The sequence below is a fragment of the Oncorhynchus masou genome, chromosome 27 (assembly GCF_036934945.1).
Source record: "Oncorhynchus masou masou isolate Uvic2021 chromosome 27, UVic_Omas_1.1, whole genome shotgun sequence".
Classification (NCBI taxonomy): domain Eukaryota; kingdom Metazoa; phylum Chordata; class Actinopteri; order Salmoniformes; family Salmonidae; genus Oncorhynchus; species Oncorhynchus masou.
In genome coordinates this window covers 29,664,282-29,689,549 of record NC_088238.1, presented here as the reverse complement: position 1 = coordinate 29,689,549, position 25,268 = coordinate 29,664,282, and the positions used below count along the sequence as shown (strand labels likewise).

The 25,268-nt window shown below is 41.2% G+C and overlaps 2 protein-coding genes and 1 pseudogene across 2 annotated transcripts in view; 2 read left to right on the top strand and 1 right to left on the bottom strand.

Annotated features, from left to right (window-relative positions):
- cog5 (component of oligomeric golgi complex 5) overlaps positions 1-6,654 on the bottom strand; it is a 94,398-nt gene extending 87,744 nt beyond the window's left edge. The window contains exons 1-5 of the mRNA XM_064939880.1: positions 6,564-6,654; positions 6,074-6,213; positions 5,825-5,882; positions 2,780-2,834; positions 2,471-2,540 (exon numbers count right to left, since the gene is read on the bottom strand). Coding sequence (XP_064795952.1) covers positions 2,471-2,540; positions 2,780-2,834; positions 5,825-5,882; positions 6,074-6,213; positions 6,564-6,609 — 369 coding nt within the window. The 5' untranslated portion in view covers positions 6,610-6,654. The remainder of the gene's footprint in view (positions 1-2,470; positions 2,541-2,779; positions 2,835-5,824; positions 5,883-6,073; positions 6,214-6,563) is intronic.
- A 220-nt stretch (positions 6,655-6,874) lies between these two features.
- LOC135515432 (tRNA-dihydrouridine(20a/20b) synthase [NAD(P)+]-like) lies at positions 6,875-8,970 on the top strand (annotated as a pseudogene).
- A 274-nt stretch (positions 8,971-9,244) lies between these two features.
- bcap29 (B cell receptor associated protein 29) lies at positions 9,245-24,570 on the top strand. The gene is made up of 8 exons (XM_064939881.1): positions 9,245-9,373; positions 9,971-10,077; positions 20,246-20,346; positions 20,498-20,645; positions 20,937-21,072; positions 21,336-21,438; positions 21,702-21,793; positions 23,507-24,570. The coding sequence occupies exons 2-8, from the start codon at positions 9,986-9,988 to the stop codon at positions 23,540-23,542; spliced, it is 708 nt and encodes a 235-aa protein (XP_064795953.1). The 5' UTR covers positions 9,245-9,373; positions 9,971-9,985; the 3' UTR covers positions 23,543-24,570.
- Positions 24,571-25,268: the final 698 nt, after the last annotated feature.

Here is a 25,268-nt window from a genome sequence, read left to right as displayed (position 1 = left end):
CTCTATCAGGCCACGGTTACCCAGCCTCGGACAGGACTGGGTCAGGTTGATCACAAGAACAGGTCTTATTTTAAATGACCTGATTGCTTTTAACTGATTTCTTCTAACCGGGTGGCCACTGATAGCGAGGTGGATTAAAAACCACAACAGTGATGTCACGGGTTAAGTTTGCAGATGCTATCTGAGAACAGGATCAGAGTAATGCTGTTTGAAAGGTTGAGATAACGTTGTAAACCCTTAACGTGGCCTTTATGTATTAAATAGTGGAGGATTTACCAAGAAAAACAGATGCATTTTACATAATAGCTAAGATTCCTGGATTGAAGATCGCTCAGCCTCCATAAGCACAGTTCTATAAATCATCTATATAAATATACCTTTCTCCAAAGTGGTGGTGAGTGATTCCATAATGGCAGGCATGTGCAACAAGAGTAAAAGGGGTCATATACAATGCCTTGCAAAAGTATTCACCCCCTTCGCTATGAAGCCACTAAATAAGATCTTGTGCAACCAACTACCTTCAGAAGTCAAATAATTACTTAAATAAAATACAACAATCTATGTATATATACATATACGCACTGAGATCATGTGACACATAGATTGTTGGATTTTATATATATATATAAACATACACACGTATATATACATACACACACACACACACACACGCATATGTATATATACACACACACACGCATATGTATATATACACACATATGTATATACACATTCCCATATAATTTTTTTTTACCGAAACTTTGAACATCCCACAGATCACCATTAAATCCATTCTAAAAGAAAAATGGAAAGAATATGGCACCACAACAAACCTGCCAAGAGAGGGCAGCCCACCAAAACTCACAGACCATGCAAGGAGGGCATTAATCAGAGAGGCAACAAAGAGACCAAAGATAACCTTGAAGGAGCTGCAAAGCTCCACAGTGGAGGTTGGAGTATCTGTCCATAGAATCACTAAGCCGTACACTCCACAGAGCTGGGCTTTACGGAAGAGTGACCAGAAAAAAGCCATTGCGTAAAGAAAAAAAATAAGCAAACACGTTTGGTGTTCACCAAAAGGCATGTGGGAGACTCCCCAAACATATGGAAGAAGGCACTCTGGTCAGATGAGACTAAAATGTAGCTGTTTTGGCCATCAAGAAAAACGCTACGTCTGACGCAAACCCAACCACTCTCACATGACCCCGAGAAGACCATCCCCACAGTGAAGCATGGTGGTGGCAGCATCATGCTGTGGGGGTGTTTTTCATCTGCAAGGACTAGGAAACTGGTCAGAATTGAAGGAATGATGGATGGCGTTAAATACAGGGAAATTCTTGAGGGAAACCTGTTTCAGTCTTCCAGAGATTTGAGACTGGGACAGAACTTCACCTTCCAGCAGGACAATGACCCTAAGCATACTGTTAAAGCAACACTCGAGTGGTTTAGGGGGAAACATGTAAATGTCTTGGAATGGCCTAGTCAAAGCCCAGACCTCAATCTAATTGAGAATCTGTGGTATGACTTAAAGATTGCTGTAAACCAGCGGAACCCATTCAACTCGAAGGAGCTGGAGCAGGTTTGCCTTGAAGAACGGGCAAAAATCCCAGTGGCTAGATGTGCCAAGCGTATACATACCCCAAGAGACTTGCAGCTGTAATTGCAGCAAAAGGTGGCTCTACAAAAGAATTGACTTGGGGGGGTGAATAGTTATGCACGCTTAAGTTCAGTTTTTTTGTCTTAGTTCTTGTTTGTTTCACAATAAAAAAAACGTGTTGCATCTTCAAAGTGGTAGGCATGTTGTGTAAATCAAATGATACAAACCCCACAAAAATCCATTTTAATTCCAGGTTGCAAGGCAACAAAATAGGAAAAATGCCAAAGGGGGTGAATACTTTTGCAAGTCACTGTAATATTTGTGGTATTTAACGGTCAAATAAATGTCAATGGGTAGATCGATGCTTGCATAAAACATATCATTGTTGTAAACCATTGAGTACAGGGCACTCATATCATTACAGCATAATAGACACTGACACCGGCTATAGCTACATTGTATTGACAGGTTAGAAGAGGACATCCCCAGAGCCATATACAGCTATATAGATCTCTATATGGCTCTGGGTTATTGTCATCTTTACAATTTAAAACAGGAGGATCCTGGAAACTGTCCAAGATGCATTAGGCGACCTTGACAATATGTACAGCACCTAACTTGACGTACCTATCTTGAAAAGGGGGAGTGAGACAATAAAAACCCAAGCAAATACTGTCTATACATTTCACTACCTCAGAAACATGGAAATCAAGTCCAGTGCAGAAGTAGAGATAATGCCAGAGTGCTGATAACAATAGAGAGGAAATCTTCCCCCTGCTATTGAGCCTCAGTCCACGGCCATACAACAATACAAAACCCATCAACACAACAGATAGTATTATGCCTCTCAAACACAAGGAGATGGATGGATACCTGCAATCTGGCGAGCTGGGCAGTCCTGGCAACAATCTTATTGTAGGGGTCAACGATCTTTGTCCTTATCCTATGAGAGAAAACAAATAGAAGGTTGAGTGCTGTTATTAGAGGTCTGATTTTTGAGGGTCTCTGAACACAAGGGTCATATTTTGCCTTGATCATTCCCTGTGATGATGTGTTATGGTCTGTTATAGGCTTGGAGGAGGTAGATAATGCACCTAACCACTAGGTAAGATGTTGCTTCATCACCATAATGGTTGAGATTGGGGTTATGTTAATCTGGTCCAAGATCAGTTGTTAACCTACCTGTCCACAGCACCCTGCAGAGCAGCAATCCTGGTCTGCATCATCTGCAGGACCCCTGAGAAACAACACACAAACATCTCACTCAATTTATTGACATACAAAGTATATGATTGGCTTTTATGTAATGATGGAAGAGTATAAGATGCTTTGTGAACTTTCTAAATGTATGCACTCAGCTGACTGTATCCTTGGTATTAAACACTTGAAACTTCTCTTGAGCATTTGGTCTCAATTCCTTATTGCAAAGAGGTTGCAATAGCATTTTTCTTTTTAACAATAATACAACATTATTCTCTGTTCAAATAGAACACAATCACTTCAAAACTGAGACACTCGCTGACATTTTTCACAATCGTGGGACAGCAGCGCCCCTTATGGAATGTCAACAGCACTACAATGACAGCATATATTCCAGCATAGGGGTTCTCAAACATTTTGGGGCTGGGGACCCCTTTTGTGATAGCAAATAGATCAGGAACCCCCTCATAATCAGAACACAAAAAAATGGTCTACACTGAGTTTAACTGTGACGTCCGCAGTGCATAGCCAGACTAATCTAGTCTTGTGGCAGGGTAGCCTAGTGGTTAGAGCGTTGGACTAGTAACCGCAAGGTTGCAAGTTCAAACCCCCGAGCTGACAAGGTACAAATCTGTCGTTCTGTCCCTAAACAGGCGTTTAACCCACTGTTCCTAGGCCGTCATTGAAAATAAGAATTTGTTCTTAACTGACTTGCCTAGTAAAATAAAATAAAAAGAACATTTAAAAGGGCCGCCATGGGGCAGAGATTTTTTGTTGCAGTTATCAAGCTAAATATTGCAATTCTACACATTATGCCACAAACTTTAAATTACATTTACATAAAAAATCTATATACACAGTACCAGTCAAAAGTTTGGGTTTTCTTTACTTTAACTACATTGTAGAACAACAGTGAAGACATCAAAACTATGAAATAACACATATGGAATCATGTATTAACCAAATAAGTGTTAAGCAAATCTAAATATATTTTATATTTCATATTCTTCAAATTAGTGACCCATTGCATTGATGACAGCTTTGCACACTCTTGGCATTTTCTCAACCAGCTTCATGAGGTAGTCACCTGGAATGGTTTTCAATTAACAGGTGGTGCCTTATTAAAAGTTTGTTTGTGGAATTTCTTTCCTTCTTAATGCGTTTGAGCCAATCAGTTGTTTTGTGACAAGGATAGACCACAATCAGAAGATAGCCCTATTTGGTAAAAGGCCAAGTCCATATTATGGCAAGAACAGCTCAAATAAGCAAAGAGAAACGACAGTTCATCATTACTTTAAGACATGGAGGTCAGTCAATACGGAAAATGTCAGGAACTTTGAACGTTTCTTCAAGTGCAGTTGCAAAAACCATCAAGCGCAATGATGAAACTGGCTCTCACAAGGACCACCACAGGAAAGGAAGACCCAGAATTATATCTGCTGCAGAGGATACATTCATTCGAGTTGCCAGCCTCAGAAATTGCAGCCCAAATAAATGCTTCACAGAGTTCAAGTAACAGACACATCTCAACATCAACTGTTCAGAGGAGACTGTGTGAATCAGGCCTTCATGGTTGAATTTCTAACAAGAAGAGACTTGCTTGGGCCAAGAAGCACGAGCAATGGACATTAGACTGATGGAAATCTGTCCTTTGGTCTGATAAGTCAAAATTTGAGATTTTTGGTTCTAACCGCTGTGGCTTTGTGAAACACAGAGTAGGTGAAAGGATGATCTCCGCATGTGTGGTTCCCACCGTGAAGCATGCTGGAGGTGCTTTGCTGGTGACACTGTCTGTGATTTATTTAGAGTTCAAGGTATTACTTAACAAGCATGGCTACCACAGCATTCCGAAGCGATATGCCATCCCATCTGGTTTGCTCTTAGTGGGACTATCATTTGTTTTTCAACAGGACAATAATCCAACACACCTCCAGACTGTGTAAGGGCTATTTGAACAAGAAGGAGAGTGATGGAGTGCTGCATCAGATGACCTGGCCTTCACAATCACCCAACCTCAACCTAATTGAGATGGTTTGGGATGAGTTGGACCGCAGAGTGAAGGAAAAGTAGCCAACAAGTGCTCAGCATATGTGGGAACTCCTTCAAGACTGTTGGAAAAGCATTCCAGGTGAAGCTGGTTGAGAGAATGGTTCAGAGAATGCCAAAGCTGCCATCAAGGCAGCATACCACCCTGCATCCCACTGCTGGCTTACTTCTGAAGATAAGCAGGGTTGGTCCTGGGCAGTACCTGGATGAGAGACCAGATATTGTCGGAAGTGGTGTTGGAGGGCCAGTAGGAGGCACCATTTCCTCTGGGCTAAAAAAATATACCAATGCCCCAGGGCAGTGATTGGGGACATAACCCTGTGTAGGGTGCTGTCTTTTGGATGGGATGTTAAACGAGTGTCCTGACTCTCTGTGGTCACTAAAGATTACCAATCTGGCCCTTGTACAGTTACCTAATCATCCCCAGTTTACAATTGGCTCATTCCTCTCCCCAGGTCGTTGCTGTAAGTGAGAATGTGTTCTCAGTCAACTTACCTGGTAAAATAAGGGTTAATAAATAAAAGGCAAAGGGTCGCTTCTTTGATGAATATAAAATATATTTTGATTTGTTTAACACTCTTCTTTGTTACTACACGATTCCATGTGTTATTTCATTGTTTTGATGTTTTCACTATTATTCTACAATGTAGTAAATATTTTTTTTTAAATAAAAAAACTTGAATGAGTAAGTTTGTCCAAACTTTTGACTGGTACTGTATATACTTGGTGGAGTACTGTGGATATCAATATCCCTGTGAGCCTCCCAGGCCCATGTTGTCCAGGGTTACATTTTAGATTAATAATATTATATTTTATCCACAGTACTTGTATTGTATTACACAGCGATCCGTGGCTTTTGGACAAGGATCCCTTGGCCAAAAGCCCCTAGGGGCCCGCAGACCCCAGTTGAAAACCCCTGTTCTAAAAAGTCAGAAGTGCCATGATGATGACAAAAACAAATATGTGCTAAAGGTGTGTTACCTTCCAAAGACTCAATCCCAGTAGCTTGAGCAAGTAGCTCCTCATGCCTGGCTACCACCTGACAGGATAAATATTTACCACAGTCAGGAAGTCATTCAACACAAAGGAAAAGTGTCTTTCCTACAGAAAATGTATACATACCAACCATCAGTATAGAACAAACTGACTGGCTGATTAAACTAATCATCTATATAGATATGTCACTATGGGTCTCACATGTGTGTGACAGATGATAGGTGTCACGTATACCTGGCTGTGGAGCTCCTTGTCCAGCTGACTGATGCCCTGAGCCAGCTTGGCCAGCTGTTCTGCGATGACAGCATGGTGGATGGCCTGGGCTGTGTACGTCTTCACGTCAAAGTCCTCTATGAGAAAATCAGCATAGCATTCTGGAGAAGAGGTGAATAAAAAGGAAAAAAAATTTAGCCATCCACTTCCTGGATTATTTATTACCCATGGTAAAAGCAACAATATGGCCACACACATTAAACTCTTAACGTATTTCCAAAGACACTTTTGTTTTTTATCACAAGTAAAGAATATTGAAAAACATAAACGATTATGACGCCTTGATGTCAGTCAATGATGGACTGCCCCGTCAACTCGGTAGCTCTCATTCCTAAACGACTACGGAGCTGATACACCTAGCTGAATAAAACAAAACATACACCTACGTGAAGTAGAACTGATTGACAGGAAAGTAAAAAAATAAAATAAATGTTAAAATACAGAATTTTACCATCACTTAGCAGCAAATTCGTTGAAGCTCCTCCACTACCCTCCATGTTTACCACGTCATCACACGATGACGTATAATTTCAGCGACAGGAAATGAACCAAACCAAACATTTTATTCTTCAAAAGAAATTATCAAACGATCTGTACTTGGTACCAAAGTGCATTGTGATAACGTTATTTATTTATACTTATTAGGTTCAAAGTTCAAAAATGAAAAGTTGTTCGGTGGACACGCCCACTAACGATACTGCGTGTTATTGTTTGCATTCGGGTGTTTGTGAACTTTATCTTGTTATCTTAATTACATAAAATATGAACGTTAGATATCAACGTTAGAATAGGCCATAAACTGTATGCACCAAACTATTTCGACTGTGGAAAGAAAAGCATTGCCATGGCTAACAAGCTAGCCAACTGGTTAGCTAACTTCAGTGATTAAAAACATATGGTCTATGAAAAGGACGACCACCAACATGATGGCCATGTTTGAGTAAGGGAAGTTCTGAAAATCTGTGCTCCTATGGTCCGGTATTCAAAGTAAGATGATCTGATCTTTGGACATTTTCAATTACTTGTTCAGCGGTTGGGATTTGTGCGGATAGCTGAAGTAGGTTGAGCAATAGCTATATCTCATCGTTTATTTTCTGCTTTTCCAGGTTGGCATTCATTCTGGTCACTGGTGAGGAAATTTGACTGTGACATTTGCTTCACTCCAATGATAGTTGCTCCTGACTTTATGTGTTCTGTCAAAGCCAGAGACAGTGAATTTACAAACAATGAAGGTAATATGAGATCATTTTTTTTCTAAAAGGAAATATTAGATGCCTCTCAAAATATAGGGACTTGGTATTTGCAGTCATTGGATGTGTGAAGACTGTCAATTTGGTGTCAATTAAATCCAACTTTATTGCTCAATGTATCTCTCAGCTGACTATCCTCTGATCGTGCAGTTTGCTGCCAGTGATGCTCAGACCCTGGCTGATGCAGCCTGTGTGGTCTCACCCTTCTCTGATGGAGTGGACCTCAACTGTGGCTGTCCCCAGCGGTGGGCCATGTCGGAAGGCTACGGTGCATGCCTTCTCAACAAACCTGAGCCTGTCAAAGACATGGTTTGACATGTCAGGAACCAAGTAGACAATCCTAACTCCACAGCCTCCATCAAAATAAGGTAAGAGTGATCATATCACCAAATTTAATTGTTTCACTTTTGCTTCCAAGACAAAAGAGCCTGTAACAGCTGTATTTTGCAAGCAACCTAAGTGTCATCAGAAGTTCCTTTTCCAGTCGTTGTTTCCGCTCTCTTTTCCCAGAATTCACAAGGACCTGTGATGTACGGTGGACCTGTGTCAGAAGGCAGAGGCGGCAGGGGTGTCCTGGATAACGGTCCACTTTGACGCTATCAAGACCATCAAGAACAGCCTGTCAGTCCCTGTCATCGCCAACGGAGACATAAAGACCCACCGAGATGTGGAGACCACACATCAGCTCACTTGAGTTGATGGTCAGTTCAATTAGTGCACATTTCAATTGATCCCTATTCCAAAAGTTGTGCACTACTTTTGACCAGAGACTCCAAAGGCAGTCACACAGGGCTCTGGTCAAAAGTAGTGCACTGTGTATGGGAATAGGGTGTCATGTGAGAGTTATTTCCTCGGGAAAGATGCTCTTGAAATGGCTTCATATTAAATCCATTAATATAGGCCAAAGTGATCCACAATGACAGGCTGTGCAGTTCTATGAAAATAATCCACAACATGGCGGGGGGTTCTGGGTGGGAGACACAATCATGGTTTATTTTTATAGAACTGCATAGCCCACTGTTTACTCCTTATCATAAACACTATCTGCTTTTCATTTGCATTTATTCTGTAACCTCACATTCCCTCCAGGGAAATCATTCTCTGTTTATTGTGTCATCATAACAGATATTAATGGTAAATACTTAGAAGGGTAGCTGGAGGTTCCATGCAAAGAAATAATTAGAGAACATATAGAATATCTCTATACAGGATCTGTATAGTTATATGGCTCACTCAAGGCACTTCCCCTCCCACCCCACATGTCCTGTCTTGTAGGTGTGATGGCAGGCCGGGGGCTGTTGTCCAACCCGGCCATGTTCACTGGCTACAATGAGACCCCTCTTGAGTGTGTGTGGGACTGGGTGGACCTCGCCACAAACCAAGGGACCTGCTTCCACCAGCACCTCATCTACATGCTGGAGAGGGTCAGCTCCCAGCCCGAGAGGAAGGTGATCAACTCCCTGTAAAGCAGCGCCGCAGTCATCGACTACCTCCACAACACATATGGCTCCCCAGACAGAAGGCCTATCATAAACACAGGCTAGGTATATTTTAATGTTTATGTTATTAATTTTATTTTCTATGGAATAAAATATTTTCTTTACTATATTACCTTTTTTATTTTTTGTTTTATTCTGATAGTCCAGGTGTGCAGTGTGCATGCACATAATGTGTCACTCTACCTGCAAAAAAAAAATGGTCACATCAGATTCACTTCAACATGTCCAGTCAGACACGACTAGAAGGTACAAACAAAACCAAACACATCACCTAATTTCATCATATTTGAACTGTCCATGATGTGTACAGTATGGGATTTACAACATATGGCAGAACCTTATTGGTTTTCCTCAGTAGAGAATAAGCCAGTAAGCGAACAGATAAAACCTTCTGTATAACGTCATTCAAATGGGACCCAAAAAAAGTGACAGCAAAAAAGAAGCGTAAAACAACTGTCTCCAAATTTAAGTTTGCCTTTCATCCTCCAGTTTCTTTGTTCGGGTGCCGTAAAGTAAGTTACATACTTTGCATGATTAAGAGACTGAACTTGACTCCTCGTATGTGTAGTTACTTACTATGTATTTCACAAAAGTGCTAACGTTAGCTAGTAACGTTACCAGTTAACGTTAGCTAAATAGCTATCGTGTCCTGCCTTAAAATATTGCCAGCTACCTGGCTGATGTCATCGCATGAGGCAAAGTCTTCAGCAATACCGTTAAACTTAGCTAGCTACTATTTCTATTAGGCGTAGCTACTATTTCTATGATATAAGTACATGTTACACACTGAATGAAACCGCATACACTTAGTACTGCTGGGTGTTATTAACCAAGCATGTGAACATAGTAACGTTACGTATCTTGCTAGGATAAGAGGCTTATCACTGAAACAGGAACTACATTGTTGTTCTTAATACATTTGTATTGGTGGTTTCACAGTTAGCTGAAATATGTCCAGAGGAAACTAGCTAGCTACGTAGCAAGTTGAATCTTTCTCTTGTTGACATCAACAATTACACCAGTCCTTTTCCATTCTGGCAAAACAACCTAACGTTACTGCCAGACTGTGAAAATAACCTTCGTTGCTTAAAATGTTTCATATTTTACAGACTGTATTGTTAGAGATGACGTTGCAATGGACTGCAGTTGCCCTCTTCCTCTATGTGGAAATCGGTGTACTCCTCATCCTCTGTCTACCCTTCGTCTCAGCCACCAGGTAGGAATGAGCCCTAACCAATCATGATACTGCAACAACCCAGTAAGAGAAATTCTGTTGAAATTTTGTCTAAAATACGTATTTTCCAGACATTGAAGTCAGGTTGATTTTCAGTTCTGAATGAAAGTTGAAAATACGTCATTTGCAGATGTTAAAAATACATGTTTTGTGGTCACGGGCGGATTACCAGGACGCATACTCAGAGCATGCGCCAAGACCAGCTGGCAAGTGTCAAACTGACATTTTCAACCATACCCACATGTTTCAAGCAGACCACCATAGTCCCTGTGCCCATGAATGCCAAGGTAACCTGCCTAAATGACTTCCGCCACAGTAGCACTCACATCTGTAGCCAATGTTAGGTTCTAGTTATTAGAGTAAGAACCAGACGGACACTGAAAGCTTAAACCAAGTTTATTCTTGCCAAAGGATCGAACAGCTGAATTGACAAAAACATGTTTACAATAGTGGTGGTATTTGTACCACAGTTTGGGTGGAGTCTCCTCCTTCTCGCAAAACATTGTATCTTTATTGCTAGGCAGGAAACTAAGTGATATGGGCAATAAATGGTTCCTCTTCCCTTAACATGACCTGACCCCCTTCACCACTAATCCATGGCTCGCTCCTCTTATTAATGTTGCCACATGTGATCGTTTTCCCTGCACTCAGCACAGTCCAAGCTTAATTGCACACACCATACACCTTCCTCCTACAGATAACCATTAACTTCTGGTGTAGACCCTCTAAACCTAAGCACTCGATATTTCAATAGGATACCTGATGATTAACCCTATCCCAAGTTAAAGAGTTAGAAGCCAGAATCGATCACCATGAAAATCTTTAAAAAGCTGGTCAAGGCTCACATCAACACCATCATCCCAGAAACCTTGGACCCACTCTAATTTGCATGCTGCCCCAACAGATCCACAGGTGATGCAATCTATATTGAACTCCACACTGCCCTTTCCCACCTGGAACACCTAGGTGAGAATGCTGTTCAAATCCAATTGTATTAGTCACATGCACCGAATACAACAGGTGTAAACCTTACAGTGAAATGCGTATTTACGTGCCCCTGACCAACAGTTCAGTTTTGAAAAATATGGATACGAATAAGAGAAGTTTTTAAAAATTAAATTAAAAAAAGGTAATTAAAGAGCAGCAGTAAAAAATAACAATATATACAGGGGGTGCCGGTACAGAGTCAATGTGCAGGGACACCTTTTAGTTGAGGTAGTTTGTACATGTAGGTAGAGTTAATTAAAGTGACTATGCATAGATGACAACAGAGAGTGGCAGTGGTGTGGAGGGGGGGGGAATGCAAGAAGTCTGGCTAGCCATTTGACTAGATGTTCAGGAGTCTTATGGCTTGGGGGTAGAAGCTGTTTAGAAGCCTCTTGGACCTAGACTTAGCGCTCCGGTACTGCTTACCGTGTGGTAGCAGAGAGGAAGTCTATGACTAGGGTGGCTGGAGTCTTTGATCATTTTTAGGGCCTTCCTCTGACACCGCCTGGTATAAAGGTCCTGGATGGCAGGTAGCTTGGCACCAGTGATATACTGGGCCGTTCGCACTAACCCCTGTAGTGTCTTGCGGTCGGATCCCGAGCAGTTGCCATACCAGGAAGTGATATGACCAGGATGCTCTCGATGGCGCAGCTGTAGAACTTTTTGAGGATCTGAGGACCCATGCCAAATCTTTTCAGTCTCTTGAGGGGGAATAGGTTTTGTCTTGCCTGCTTCACGACTCTCATGGTGTGCTTGGACCATGTTAGTTTGTTGGCGATGTGGACACCAAGGAACTTCAACCTGCTTCACTGCAGCCCCGTCGATGAGAATGGGGGCGTGCTCACTCATCTTGATCACGTTGAGGGAGAGGTTGTTGTCCTGGCACCACACGGCCAGGTCTCTGACCATAGGTTACCTTAGTGTTCGTGGGCACAGGCACTATGGTGGTCTGCTTAAAATATATTGGTATTACAGACTCGGACAGGGAGATGTTGTAAATGTCAGTGAAGACACTTGCGAGTTGGTCAGCGCATTCTCGCCGTACACGTCCTGGTAATCCGTCTGGCCCTGCGGCCTTGTGAATGTATTTTATTTGTTTACCCCTTTTTTCTCCCCAACTTCGTGGTATCCAATTGGTAGTAGTTAGAGTCTTGTCTCATCGCTGCAACTCCCATACGGACTTGGGAGAGGTGACGGTTAAGCGCCATGCGTCCTCCAAAACACAACCCATCCTAGCTGCCAGTACACCGTACACCTTGACACAACGCACATCCAACCCGGTAGCGGCAACATTATGTACAAAATGAGTAGAAAAGTTACAAACAACGCAGATAAACAAAAAAAAAACAATCGGTTGGGGGCACGTAAAACGTCTGCCTTCTGCTCCGGCGCCATTTTGAGTACCGCTTAGCATTCAACACCATAGTGCCCCTCAAGCTCATCACTAAGCTAAGGACCCTGGGACTGAACACCTCCCTCTGCAACTGCATCCTGGACTTCTTGACGGGCTGCCCCTCAACACAGGGGCCCCTCGGGAGTGTGTGCTTATTCCCCTCCTGTACTCCCTGTTAACCTACAACTGCGTGGCTATGACTCCGACACCAAGTTTGCAGACGGCACGACGGTGGTAGGCCTGATCAACAACGACAATGAGACCACCTATAGAGAGGAGGTCAGAGACCTGGCAATGTGATGCCAGGACAACAACCTCTTCCTCAAGTTGAGCAAGACAAAGGAGATGATCGTGGACTACAGGATAATGAGGGCCAAGCACGCCCCCATTCAAATTGACAACGCTGTAGTGGAACGGGTCGAGAACTTCAAGTTCCTTGGTGTCTACAACACTTAAGAACCTATCATGGTCCGAACACACCAACACAGTCGTGAAGAAGGTACTTCAACACTTCTTCCCCCTCAGGAGGCTGAAAAGATTTGGCATGGGTCTCTCAGATCCTCAAAAGGTTCTACAGCTGCACCATTGCGAGCATCCTGACTTGTTGCATCACCGCTTGGTATGGCAACAGCTCTGCATCCGACCGCAAGGTGCTACAAAAACACACAGCTCTACACTGGGGCCAAGCTTTCTGCCATCCAGGACCTACAGTGCCTTGCGAAAGTATTCGGCCCCCTTGAACTTTGCAACCTTTTGCCACATTTCAGGCTTCAAACATAAATATATAAAACTGTATTTTTTTTGTGAAGAATCAACAACAAGTGGGACACAATCATGAAGTGGAATGACATTTATTGGATATTTCAAACTTTTTTAACAAATCAAAAACTGAAAAATTGGGCGTGCAAAATTATTCAGCCCCTTTACTTTCAGTGCAGCAAACGCTGTCCAGAAGTTCAGTGAGGATCTCTGAATGATCCAATGTTGACCTAAATGACTAATGATCCACCTGTGTGTAATTAAGTCTCGCTAAGTTCAAGGGGGCCGAATACCTTCTCAAGGCACTGTATATACCAGGTGGTGTCAGAGGAAGGCCCTAAAAATTGTTAGACTCCAGCCACCCAAGTCAGACTGTCCTCTATGCCACCGCACGGCAAGTGGTACGTCAAGTCCAGGACCAAAAGGCTCCTTAACAGCTTCTACCCCGAAGCCACAAGACTGCTGAATAGTTAATCAAATGCCAACCGGACTATTTGCACTGCTTTTTGCTATGACTCTCTTGCACAGGCTCAATGTACACTCACTGGACTCTAACCACACACTCACACATGCTACACTGACACTCCAACAGGGACACACAGACAAAACACACACATGCATATTACATCACACACACACATTCACATTCCTTCACACTCTTCACATACGCTGCTGCTACTCTCTGTTTATTATCTATGCATAGTCACTTTACCCCTACCTACATGTACATATTACTTCGACTAATCCGTACCCTTGCACATTGACTCAGTACCGGTACCCCTTGTATATAGCCTCGTTATTGTAATTTTGTTACTTTTTTTCATTTAGTTTATTTAGCAAATGCCTTACATTTTAAAACTCTGCATTGTTGGTTAAGGGCTCGTATGTAAGCATTTCACGGTAAGGTCTACCTACACCTGTACATCCCAAATTTGTTTGATGGGGTTGAGGTCAGGGCTCTGTGCAGGCCAGTCAAGTTCTTCCACACCAATCGCGACAAACAATTTATGTTTGTACCAGGCTTTGTGCATTGGGGCATTGTCATGCTGAAACAGGAAAGGGCCTTCCCCAAACTGTTGCCACAAAGTTGGAAGCACAGATTGTCATTGTATGCTGTAGCGTTAAGATTTAACTTGACTGGAACTAGGGGGCCTAGCCAGAACCATGAAAAACAGCCCCAGACCATTATTCCTCCTCCACCAATCTTTACAGTTGGCAATATGCATTGGGCCAGGTAGCGTTCTTCTGGCATCCGCCAAACTCAGATTCGTCTGTCGGACTGCCAAATGGTGAAGCGTGTTTCATCACTCCAGAGCACACGCTTCCACTGCTCCAGAGTCCAATGGCGGTGAGCTTTACACCACTGCAGCCGACACTTGGCATTGTGCATGGTGATCTTGGGCATGTGAGTGGCTGCTCGGCAATGGAAACCCATTTCATTGAAGCTCATGACGAACAGTTCTTGTGCTGACGTTGCTTCCAGAGGCAGTTTGTAACTCGGTAGTGAGTGTTGCAATCGAGGACAGACAATTTCTGTACACTACGCGCTTCAGCAGTCCCGTTCTGTGAGCTTGCGTGGCCTACTACTTCGCGGCTGAGTCATTGTTTCTCCTAGACATTTCCTCTTCACAATAGCAGCACTTACAGTTTCCGGGGCAGCTCAAGCATGGAGGACATTTGACAAAGGTGGCATCCTTTGACGGTGCCACCTTGAAAGTCACTGAGCTGTTCCAATGTTTGTCTACAGTGAATGCATGACTGTGTGCTCGATTTTTATACACCTGTCACCAATGGGTGTGGCTGAAATAGCTGAATCCACTCATTTGAACTGGTGTCCACATAATTTAGAATGTACACTATATATACAAAAAGTAAGTAGCATTATATCACAATAATACTTTATCAATCAATTTATTATAGGAAACAAAAGCCAGTTTAAGATTACAATGTTTGTTATCGCTCCCATCTGTCACATGCACAGTTAGCTTCTTCATAAGCTTTAACTGGTAGCGGTGATTTTCAATTTAGTCCAACTCACAGAATAAACTAACAGACCACTTCAACTACAATAACATTCTCAGTAACGGTTTCTGAAATATTTGTTTCTTGCTGTGACTGATATGTTGTTTATCTACCTTAGTTGAATGCACTGACTGTAAGTTGCTCTGGATAAGAGCATCTGCTGAATGACCTAAATGTAGTACCCAAAAAGTGTTAAACAAATCAAAATGTATTTCATATTTGAGGTTCTTCAAAGTAGCCACACTTTGCCTTTGACAGCTTTGCACACTCTTGGCATTCTCTCAATCAGCTTCATGAGGTAGTCACCTGGAATGCATTTCAATTAACAGATATGCCGTGTTAAAAGTACATTTGTGGAATTTCTTTCCTTAATGCGTTTGAGGCAATCAGTTGTGTTTTGAAACGGTATGGGTGGTATACAGAAGATTTTATGAAAGACCATGTCCATATTATGGCAAGAACAGCTCAAATAAGCAAATAGAAACGACAGTCCATCATTACTTTAAGACATGAAGGTCAGTCAATGCGGAAAATTTCAAGAAATCAAATCAAATGTTATTTGTCACATACACATGGATAGCAGATGTTAATTCAAGTGTAGCGAAATGCTTGTGCTTCTAGTTCCGACAGTGCAGTAATATCTAACAATTCCCCAACAACTACACAATGCACACAAATCTAAAGGGGTGAATGAGAATATGTACATGTAAGTATATGGATGGCCGTGCGGCATAGGCAAGGTGCCATAGACGGTATAAAATACTGTATATACATGTGATATGTAAACATAATTAAAGTGGCATTATTTAGAGTGTATTGTATAAAGTTGTATAAAGTGACTAGTGATCCATTTATTAAAGTGGCCAGTGATTGGGTCTCAATGTAGGCAGCAGCCTCTCAGTTAGTGATTGCTGTTTAGCAGTCTGATGACCTTGAGATGAGCTGTTTTTCAGTCCCAGCTTTGATGCAGACACATCTCAACATCGACTGTTCAGAGGAGACTGTGTGAATCAGGCCTTCATGGTCGAAATGCTGCAAATAAACCCCTACTAAAGGACACCAATAAGTGGAAGAGACTTGCTTGAGCCAAGAAACATAAGCAATGGACATTAGGTGAAACCAAAATGTTTGAGTCAGTCAAATCACATGAATCCATATTAGATACGGCAAAATGTATAGAATTGCAAGAAAAGTGTCTTTAAACTTGCAGAATTGTTCTCTGCACCCCATGACAAAATGTGTAGAACTGCAGGAAATACGTTTTTAAACCTGCAAAATGATCTCTGACAACAAGATGTGTGACCAGGGGGGGCCTGAGGGGAAAACTGTGGGAAAGCCTGCTCTACTGTGCTGTTCAAACTTGTGAAACATAGATGTCTATGTTTGGTTCAGATTTGAACATGACCGGACCAAATCTGAAACAATTAAATACCTCTATGTTGGGGCCAAATCCAGGCCGATCAGGACAGACTAGAGGTCGACCGATTAATCGGCATATACAAAATCAATTAAGGCCGATTTCAGGTTTTCCTAACAATCGATAATCTGCATTTTTGGATGCCGATTATGGCCGATGACATTGCACTCCACAAGGAGACTGCGTGGCAGGCTGACCACCTGTTACGCGAGTGCAGCAAGGAGCCAAGGAAAGTTGCTAGCTAGCATTAAACGTATCTTATAAAAAACAATCTTAACATAATCACTAGTTAACTACACATGGTTGATGATATTACTAGTTTAACTAGCTTGTCCTGCGTTGCATATAATCAATGCGGTGCATGTTAATTTATCATTGAATCACAGCCTACTTCGCCACACGGGTGATTTAACAAGCGCATTCGGGGAAAAAAAGCACTGTCGTTGCACCAATGTGTACCTAACCATAAACGTCAATGCCTTTCTTAAAATCAATACACAAGTATATTTTTTAAAACCTGCATATTTAGTTAAAATAAATTAATGTTAGCAGGCAATATTAACAAGACTTAGGGCCAACGATAAAATATGGAACGGTTCCGTATTTCACTGAAAGACAACGTTTTGTTTTCGAAATGATAGTTTTTTCCAGATTTAACCATACTAATGACCTAAGGCTCGTATTTGTTGTGTTTATTTTATTATAATTAAGTCCATGATATTTGATAGAGCAGTCTGGCTGAGCGGTGGTAGGCAGCCAGCAGCAGGCTCGTAAGCATTCATTCAAACAGCACTTTCCTCCGTTTGCCAGCAGCTCTTCAAAATGCTTAAAGCACAGCGCTGTTTGTGACTTCAAGCCTATCAACCCCTGAGATTAGGCTGGCAATACTAAAGTGACTATAAGAACATCCAATAGTCAAAGGTTAATTAAATACAAATGGTATAGAAAGAAATAGTTCTATAATAACTACAACCTAAAACTTCTTAACTGGGAATATTGAAGACTCATGATAAAAGGAACCACCAGCTTTCATATGTGCTCATGTTCTGTAAGGAACTTAAACGTTAGCTTTTTTTACATGGCACATATTCACTTTTACTTCTCCAACACTGTTTTTGCATTATTTAAACTAAATTGAACATGTTTCATTATTTATTTGAATTGATTTTATGTATGTTATTATATTAAGTTAAAATAAGTGTTCATTCAGTATTGTTGTAAAATCGACGTCCTGTTCGTTGAAATCAAGGCCAGTCCGGACTGCACCAAATAAAGACTGCCGATCCAGACAGGACCAAAAAAAGTTGTCCAAAAGACGTTGTGGTCCATGCTTAGTAGGACTCCATAACATGGAGAGTATAGCCATGGACAAAGTAGTAGAAGGGGCTTGGCTCCCTACAAGCTACAACAGGAATCATGTTACAATTGAGACAACGTCATGACTAGCTGTATTAGGGCTGACCTCAATTAGTTGATTGTTTGGTCAACCAAGTTTTAGTTTTTTTAGCAGTTGCAAACAGACTAGACACCCTAATGTACTTGTTCTCTTGCTCAGTTGTGCACCGGGGCCTCCCACTCTTTCTATTCTGGGTAGAGCCAGTTTGCGTTGTTCTTTGAAGGGAGTAGTACACAGCATTGTACGGGATCTTCAGTTTCATGGCAATTTCCCGCATGGAAAATACCTTTTATTTCTCAGAACAAGAATAGACTGACGAGTTTCAGGAGGAAGGTCTTTGTTTCTAGCCATTTTGAGCAAGTAATCAAACTCACAAATGCTGATGCTCCAGATACTCAACTAGGCTTCTTTAATTAGAACATAGTTTTTAGCGGTGATAACATAATTGCAAAAGGGTTTTCTAATGATCAATTATACTTTTAAAATGATAAACTTGGATTAGCTAACACAACGTGCCATTGGAACACAGTGATGGTTTCTGATAATGGGCCTCTATAGAAATTCCATGAAAAACCTGCCACAATAGTAATTTACAACATTAAAGGTCTACACTGTATTTCTGATCAATTTGATGATATTTTAATGGATATAAAATGTCATGCTTTGATCGAGTGGAAACGTCATAAAATAGGCCTACCTGGTGAGCTCTTATCCCTAGCGCAAATAGTCTACAGATGTCTGTCACGAGCTCACTTGGCGTGGTGAACTCTAAGAATATTTTAGTTTGCTAGTGTGAGAACTTCTGGTTGAACCCAAGTTGATAGTTGATACAATGTTTCAAGTTTGTTGCAGACAGGCCATGCGTAGCCAATGTGATTTATAGGATATTTATTTTTGTCAGGATATTTTCGGCCATGTTTTATTTGTTGGCTTTATGTAGGTTAATTTTACAAAGTTGGCAATCAAATCAAATTTATATATATAGCCCTTCGTACATCAGCTGATATCTCAAAGTGCTGTACAGAAACCCAGCCTAAAACCCCAAACAGCAAGCAATGCAGGTGTAGAAGCACGGTGGCTAGGAAAAACTCCCTAGAAAGGCCAAAACCTAGGAAGAAACCTAGAGAGGAACCAGGCTATGTGGGGTGGCCAGTCCTCTTCTGGCTGTGCCGGGTGGAGATTATAACAGAACATGGCCAAGATGTTCAAATGTTCATAAATGACCAGCATGGTCCAATAATAATAAGGCAGAACAGTTGAAACTGGAGCAGCAGCACGCCCAGGTGGACTGGGGACAGCAAGGAGTCATCATGTCAGGTAGTCCTGAGGCATGGTCCTAGGGCTCAGGTCCTCAGAAAGAAAGAGAGAATTAGAGAGAGCACAATTAAATTCACACAGGACACCGACTAGGACAGGAGAAGTACTCCAGATATAGCAAACTGATCCTAGCCCCCCGACACATAAACTACTGCAGCATAAATACTGGAGGCTGAGACCGGAGGGGTCAGGAGACACTGTGGCCCCATCCGAGGACACCCCCGGACGGGGCCAAACAGGAAGGATATAACCCCACCCACTTTGCCAAAGCAATAAAGTTACTTTTTAGGTTTCTATCATTTTCGTTTAGATTTTGATAGAATTTTGATTCACCACATGTCAATGATTGCGATACAAAGACATTATTATAAATTAAATAAAACCGTTCAACTAAAATGTGCGGATGAAAACCATAACCGGCACACAGATCAGTAAAATTGTAAGAAATTGGCATTCCACTCGTGTAGCATATTACCGGCAACTTCAGGAAAGTAGAAAGTCAGCAGGAGGAGGATGGTCGGGTCACGTTAATAAGTTTTAGTTATCTTGATCTCTGGCTCCCTCTTGAGTCATTTGTGTCTTATTTAATTAAATAGTTTGCTTGAAGCATCAGACAAGCATCTAGATTATTTTATTAAAACACATAGGGTGTGTCTATGAATGGAAAATACAGGTTTTAAAATTTCTACCAATTGATTGGTAGAAAGAACAGAGGACTTTCGGTCGACAATTTTGAAAAAATTATTTTTATTTTTGTCGGGGACAGCCCTAAACTGCATTTCAGGAATGTTTTATTAGACATTGATTTGCTTTTGCAGTGTTCTGAGTCTCAGCATTATGTTTTTGTGCTCTTTTGCAGATGGCAGAGTATCTTCCAGCTGAGAATATGGAACAAAATGGCCAGGTTTTGGAATAAAGTCTTCCTCGCCATGATCATAATCCTTATAGTCCTCTTCCTCGGTAAGCTGATGCCAGAAAGTGTCATGGTTTAATTTACTCACAAATCATAATCACTCACAATAATGACAATCTCATACAATGCTTTTGCAAACTTTTGCAAAGTCTTACCATGTTTAATCATGTCGTACCACACCCTCCTGTCCTCCTATAGATGCTGTGCGTGAGGTGAGGAAGTATTCGGGGGCGGGAAACAGCAAGGATGCTAATCTGCATCCCAACATGTTTGACAACCTCCACATGAAGCTGTTCAGAGCCCAGAGGAACCTCTACATCTCTGGCTTTTCCCTCTTTCTCTGGCTGTAAGTCCTGGATCTGTCTGTCCATCACTCACCCATTGACATACTGAATCTTCCCTGTGTCGTCTTCACATTGGGATGGATACTAGTGAAAACCAGCCAGTGCATGGATTGTCATAATCTTAGAGATTTCTTTATTCATTACAATGACCATAACACCCTGGTCGTATTCAGGAGGGCACATCGTAGCAAAATGTTTAAGCAACGGAAATAAAAAAAAATGTTCAGGTGGCAGCTCTGTTGAATTTTTTTTATCAGTATTGAACACAATCTATGTCTGTTGTTTCCCTACAGAGTGCTGAGGCGGGTGATCACTCTGATCAACCAGCTGGCGCTGGCGTCTAGCACCACGGCCTCTCTGCAGACCAAGGCAGAGAGTGATAACCAAACTGCCAAGAAATACATGGAGGACAACGAGCTACTGAAACAGGTGAAGTCATACCCAGTATCACTGCCCTTTCTGCACCTGAGCCCATATTTAAAAGGGTCTCAAAAAGAAGAGGAGCGCTGATCTAAGATGAGGCTCCCCTTGTCCACGGAAACGTATTCATTTAGATGTAAGGCGAAATGGATGTTATATCAGAACTCCTACTCAAGAGAAATGGGTCTTCGTCCACACTAAAAGTAACTAAAATCATTTTGGTATTACATGAGGTTGAGAAGTGTGATTAATGGTTAATGTGTTTTTTTCAGACTCTGATGGATGGGAAGGGGAACAAGGCCACAGCAGAGGGAAACGAGCTGCTGAAAAAAGAGATGGAGAAACTGAGAGGAGAACTGAAGGGCTCAGGGGAAGGTGAGGAAGATATACAGACAATACTTTTGTGACAGACTGAATAATAGAATCAAAAATCCAATAATACTGAAATCAATTGAAAATGTACAACTACAATACTATAACCAACCAAATGAAATCAGACCATAATGACAGTAAAACAAACAATTACTGTTCAGGAATGTGCACTTTGACCCATAGCATGTCACATTTTAGAGAGATTGGATGATATGCATGAAAATTGGATGATAATGGGAATGCTTTGGGGTTAATGTTTTACCTAGCCTTGAAAAAGTCCCAATCCGAGATGGAAGCTATGAAGAAACAATCCGATGGACTGACCAAAGAATACGACCGACTGCTGAAAGAACACCAGGTAACCCCAGACCAGCTCACATACAGTATCTACAATTAGCCTACAGTGCCTTCAGAAAGTATTCACACCCCTAGACTTTTTCCAAATGTTGTTGTTACATTTCGCCAATGGCCTACACACAATACAAAGTGGAAACATGTTTTTTGAAATTTGTACAAATTAATAAAAAATAAAAAGCTGAAATGTCTTGAGTCCAATAAGTATTCAACCCCTAAAAAGTTCAGGGATGAACATTTGCTTAACAAATCGCATAATAAGTTGCATGGACTCTGTGCAATAAGTGTTTAGCATGATTTTTGAAGGACTACCTCCTCTCTGTACCGCACACATACAATTATTTGTAAGGTCCCTTAGTTGAGCAGTGAATTTCTAACACAGATTCAACCACATAAACCAGGACGGTTTTCCAATGCCTTGCAAAGAAGGGCACCTATTGATAGATAGGTAAAATAACAATAAAAAAGGCAGACATTGAATATCCCTTTGAGCATGGTGAAGTTATTATTTACACTTTGAATCCTTCATAGCGTCCTTCATAGCTCCGTTGCCAGAGAGTGAGGAAACTGCTCTGGAACCGCCATGAGGCCAATAGTGACTTTAAAACAGTTTGAGTTTAATGGCTGTGACAGGATAACTGAGTATGGATCATGAACATTCTAGTTAATCCACAATATTAACCAAATTGACATAGTGAAAAGATGGAAGCATGAACAGAATTTATTTTTTAAATATCCCAAAACATGCATCCTGTTTGCAATAAGGCACTAAAGTAATACTGCAAAACATGTGGCAAAGCAAATATCTTTTTGTCCTGGATGCAAAGTGTTATGTTTGGGGAAAATCCAATGAAACACATGACTGAGTACCGCTCTCCATATTTTAGGGCATTGTGGTGGCTGCATCATGTTATGGGTATGCTAGTAATTTTTAAAGACTGGAGTTTTTCATCATAAAAAATATATGGGATGGAGCTAAGCACTGGCAAAATATTACAGGAAAACCTAGTTCAGTCTCCTTTCCACCAGATACTGGGAGAATTCACCTTTCAGCAGGACAATAACCTAAAACAAAAGGCCACATCTTCACTGGAGTTGTTTACCAAGACGATAGTGAATGTTCCTAAGTGGCCGAGTTACAGTTTTGACTTAAATCTACTTGGAAATCTATGGCAAGATCTGAAAATTGTCTAGCAATGATCAACAAAATTTGACAGAGCTTTAAGAGTTTTGAAAAGCATAATGGGCAAATGATTCTCAATCCAGGTGTGGAAAGCTCTTAGATTCACCCATAGACTCACAGCTGTAATCTCTACCAAAGGCTCTTACAAAGTATTGACTCGGGGGTGTGAGTACTCATGAAAATGAGATTTCTGTATTTAATTTTCAACAAATTGTGCAAAAAAATTCTAAAAACACTTTTTCACTTTGTCGGAATCGTGTAGATAAGTGAGACATTTTTTATTTATCTAATCCATTTTGAATTCTACACAACATGTAGAATAAATCAAGAGGGATGAATAATTTCTGAAGGCACTGTACATGTTTGATTTGATATTACTGCTCACCCTGTCTTGTTCAAAGCTGTCAGTACTTAGATGGATGCTGTATATTACTACCCTGCTCAAATGTAGACAGAATACTACAGCTCTGACTTTAGTACTACTACTGTACATGTACCACTTCACATATACACTGTATATATTGTTTTTTCCAGAATCTTCAAGAGTGTGGAGACAAAAAGGATGATTGATCGGGGTTATGACTACAGCTGTCAGAACGTTTACAGATTGTACCAAGAAAACAGAAAAAAAAACACTGTCACGCACGCTATCATTTTCCTTTGACATACTGAAACACTCTGCATGATGTCACCAAAATACTCCTCCAAAGCACCACTGAGCTGGCAAATATTAGATAAAAAGCACCTGAGCACGTTTGTAATAGAATAGCTACTACACCAGCATAGAAATAGTATTTGCTGACTTTTGGAGTATTTCACAGTTGTTAATGAATGCCTGCATGCATGGCTGTACAAGCTTCAGATTACAGTGGTCTTCTACTATGAATGTATTTTTGATGTAATGGGCTTGCTATGCTGTTTTTTTTCCCCTGTATATGGCAAGAGTACCATCGTTGCATTCATATCCATTTTGTTTCACCTTAGCAGTTAGGCGTATTACAGATTGAATTGTATGTGTTTTTATAAAACAAAATTAGCATTGAATTAGTAGTAGAGAAGCTATATTGAGTTATTTTTGTTATTGAATATTTGATATCAATGGTGATGTTCTGTTTTTCATTCCTCTTAGATGTGAAGGGTTTGTGAATATTACACAGGGTCATGATTTTCTGTTTTGTAATAAGGATACTGAAACGGAAAAGTCTGAGCAAATCCATCTTTCCTCTTCTCACTCAGACTCTCTGTTGTGACTGTCCCAGCCCAGGGGTTGGGTTGGGTAGACCGGATCAGCACTTGAAGTGGGTAATTGACCAACAAACTTCCTTCAGCCCCCATCCCCTAAGTACTTATGTCCTATAGGGCCTCAGTACTGAATATCCTCCTGTACTGTACTGACTGACTAAGTGCCTTTCAGACCACTGTAGAGATTTTCTCATTGCGAGTACAAAAATCTGCTTTGAGTAAGAAAGTGTTGCAATATTCCAGTATTGCTCACTATTAGTTGTTTTTGTTGCAAAATACATTTTTTTTAGTTTGGAAAAATTGTCTCCACATACCAACATGTTATCCCATATTAAAAATGTTTTACTGTTGTGTTACATTTACAAATTATTCTGTTTAATCGGAGAAATGCCATCATTTCATTAGCTTCACAAAACAAAGTGAATCATATACGTTTTTCCCTTGGTATCGCTTGCAAAATCAACAAACTCAGCGAAAAAAGAAACATCCTCTCTGTCAACTGTGTATATTTTCAGCAAACTTAATATGTGTAAGTATTTGTATGAACATAAAAAGATTCAACAACTGAGACAAACTGAACAAGTTCCACAGACGTGACTAACGGAAATGGAATAATGTGTCTCTGAACAAAGGGAGGTAAAAATCAAAAGTTAGTCCGTATCGGGTGTGGCCACCTGTCTTGCAGGAAATCACGCACAGAATGAGCAGTATGGCTGGTGGCATTGTCATGCTGGAGGGTCATGTCAGGATGAGCCTGCAGGAAGGGAACCACATGAGGGAGGAGGGTGTCTTCCCTGTAACGCACAGCGTTGAGATTGCCTGCAATGACAACAAGCTTAGTCTGATGATGCTGTGACACACCGCCCCAGACCGAGACGGACCCACCAAATCAATCCCGCTCCAGAGTACAGTCCTCGGTGTAACACTCATTCCTTCGACGATAAACGCAAAACCGACGATCTCCCCTGGTGAGACAAAACCACAACTCGCCAGTGATGAGCACTTTTGAACCAGTTCTGTCTGGTCTGGCGACGGTGGGTTTGTGGCCATAGGT

What these genes read in the sequence shown, in the direction of transcription:
- bcap29 (XM_064939881.1), top strand. Translation starts at nt 9,986, where the DNA reads ATGACGTTGCAATGGACTGCAGTTGCCCTCTTCCTCTATGTGGAAATC. An exon ending in TTTTCCCTCTTTCTCTGGCT is followed by an intron (nt 20,646 to 20,936) that starts GTAAGTCCTGGA and finishes GTTTCCCTACAG; the next exon opens with AGTGCTGAGGCGGGTGATCA. An exon ending in GACTGCTGAAAGAACACCAG is followed by an intron (nt 21,794 to 23,506) that starts GTAACCCCAGAC and finishes TGTTTTTTCCAG; the next exon opens with AATCTTCAAGAGTGTGGAGA.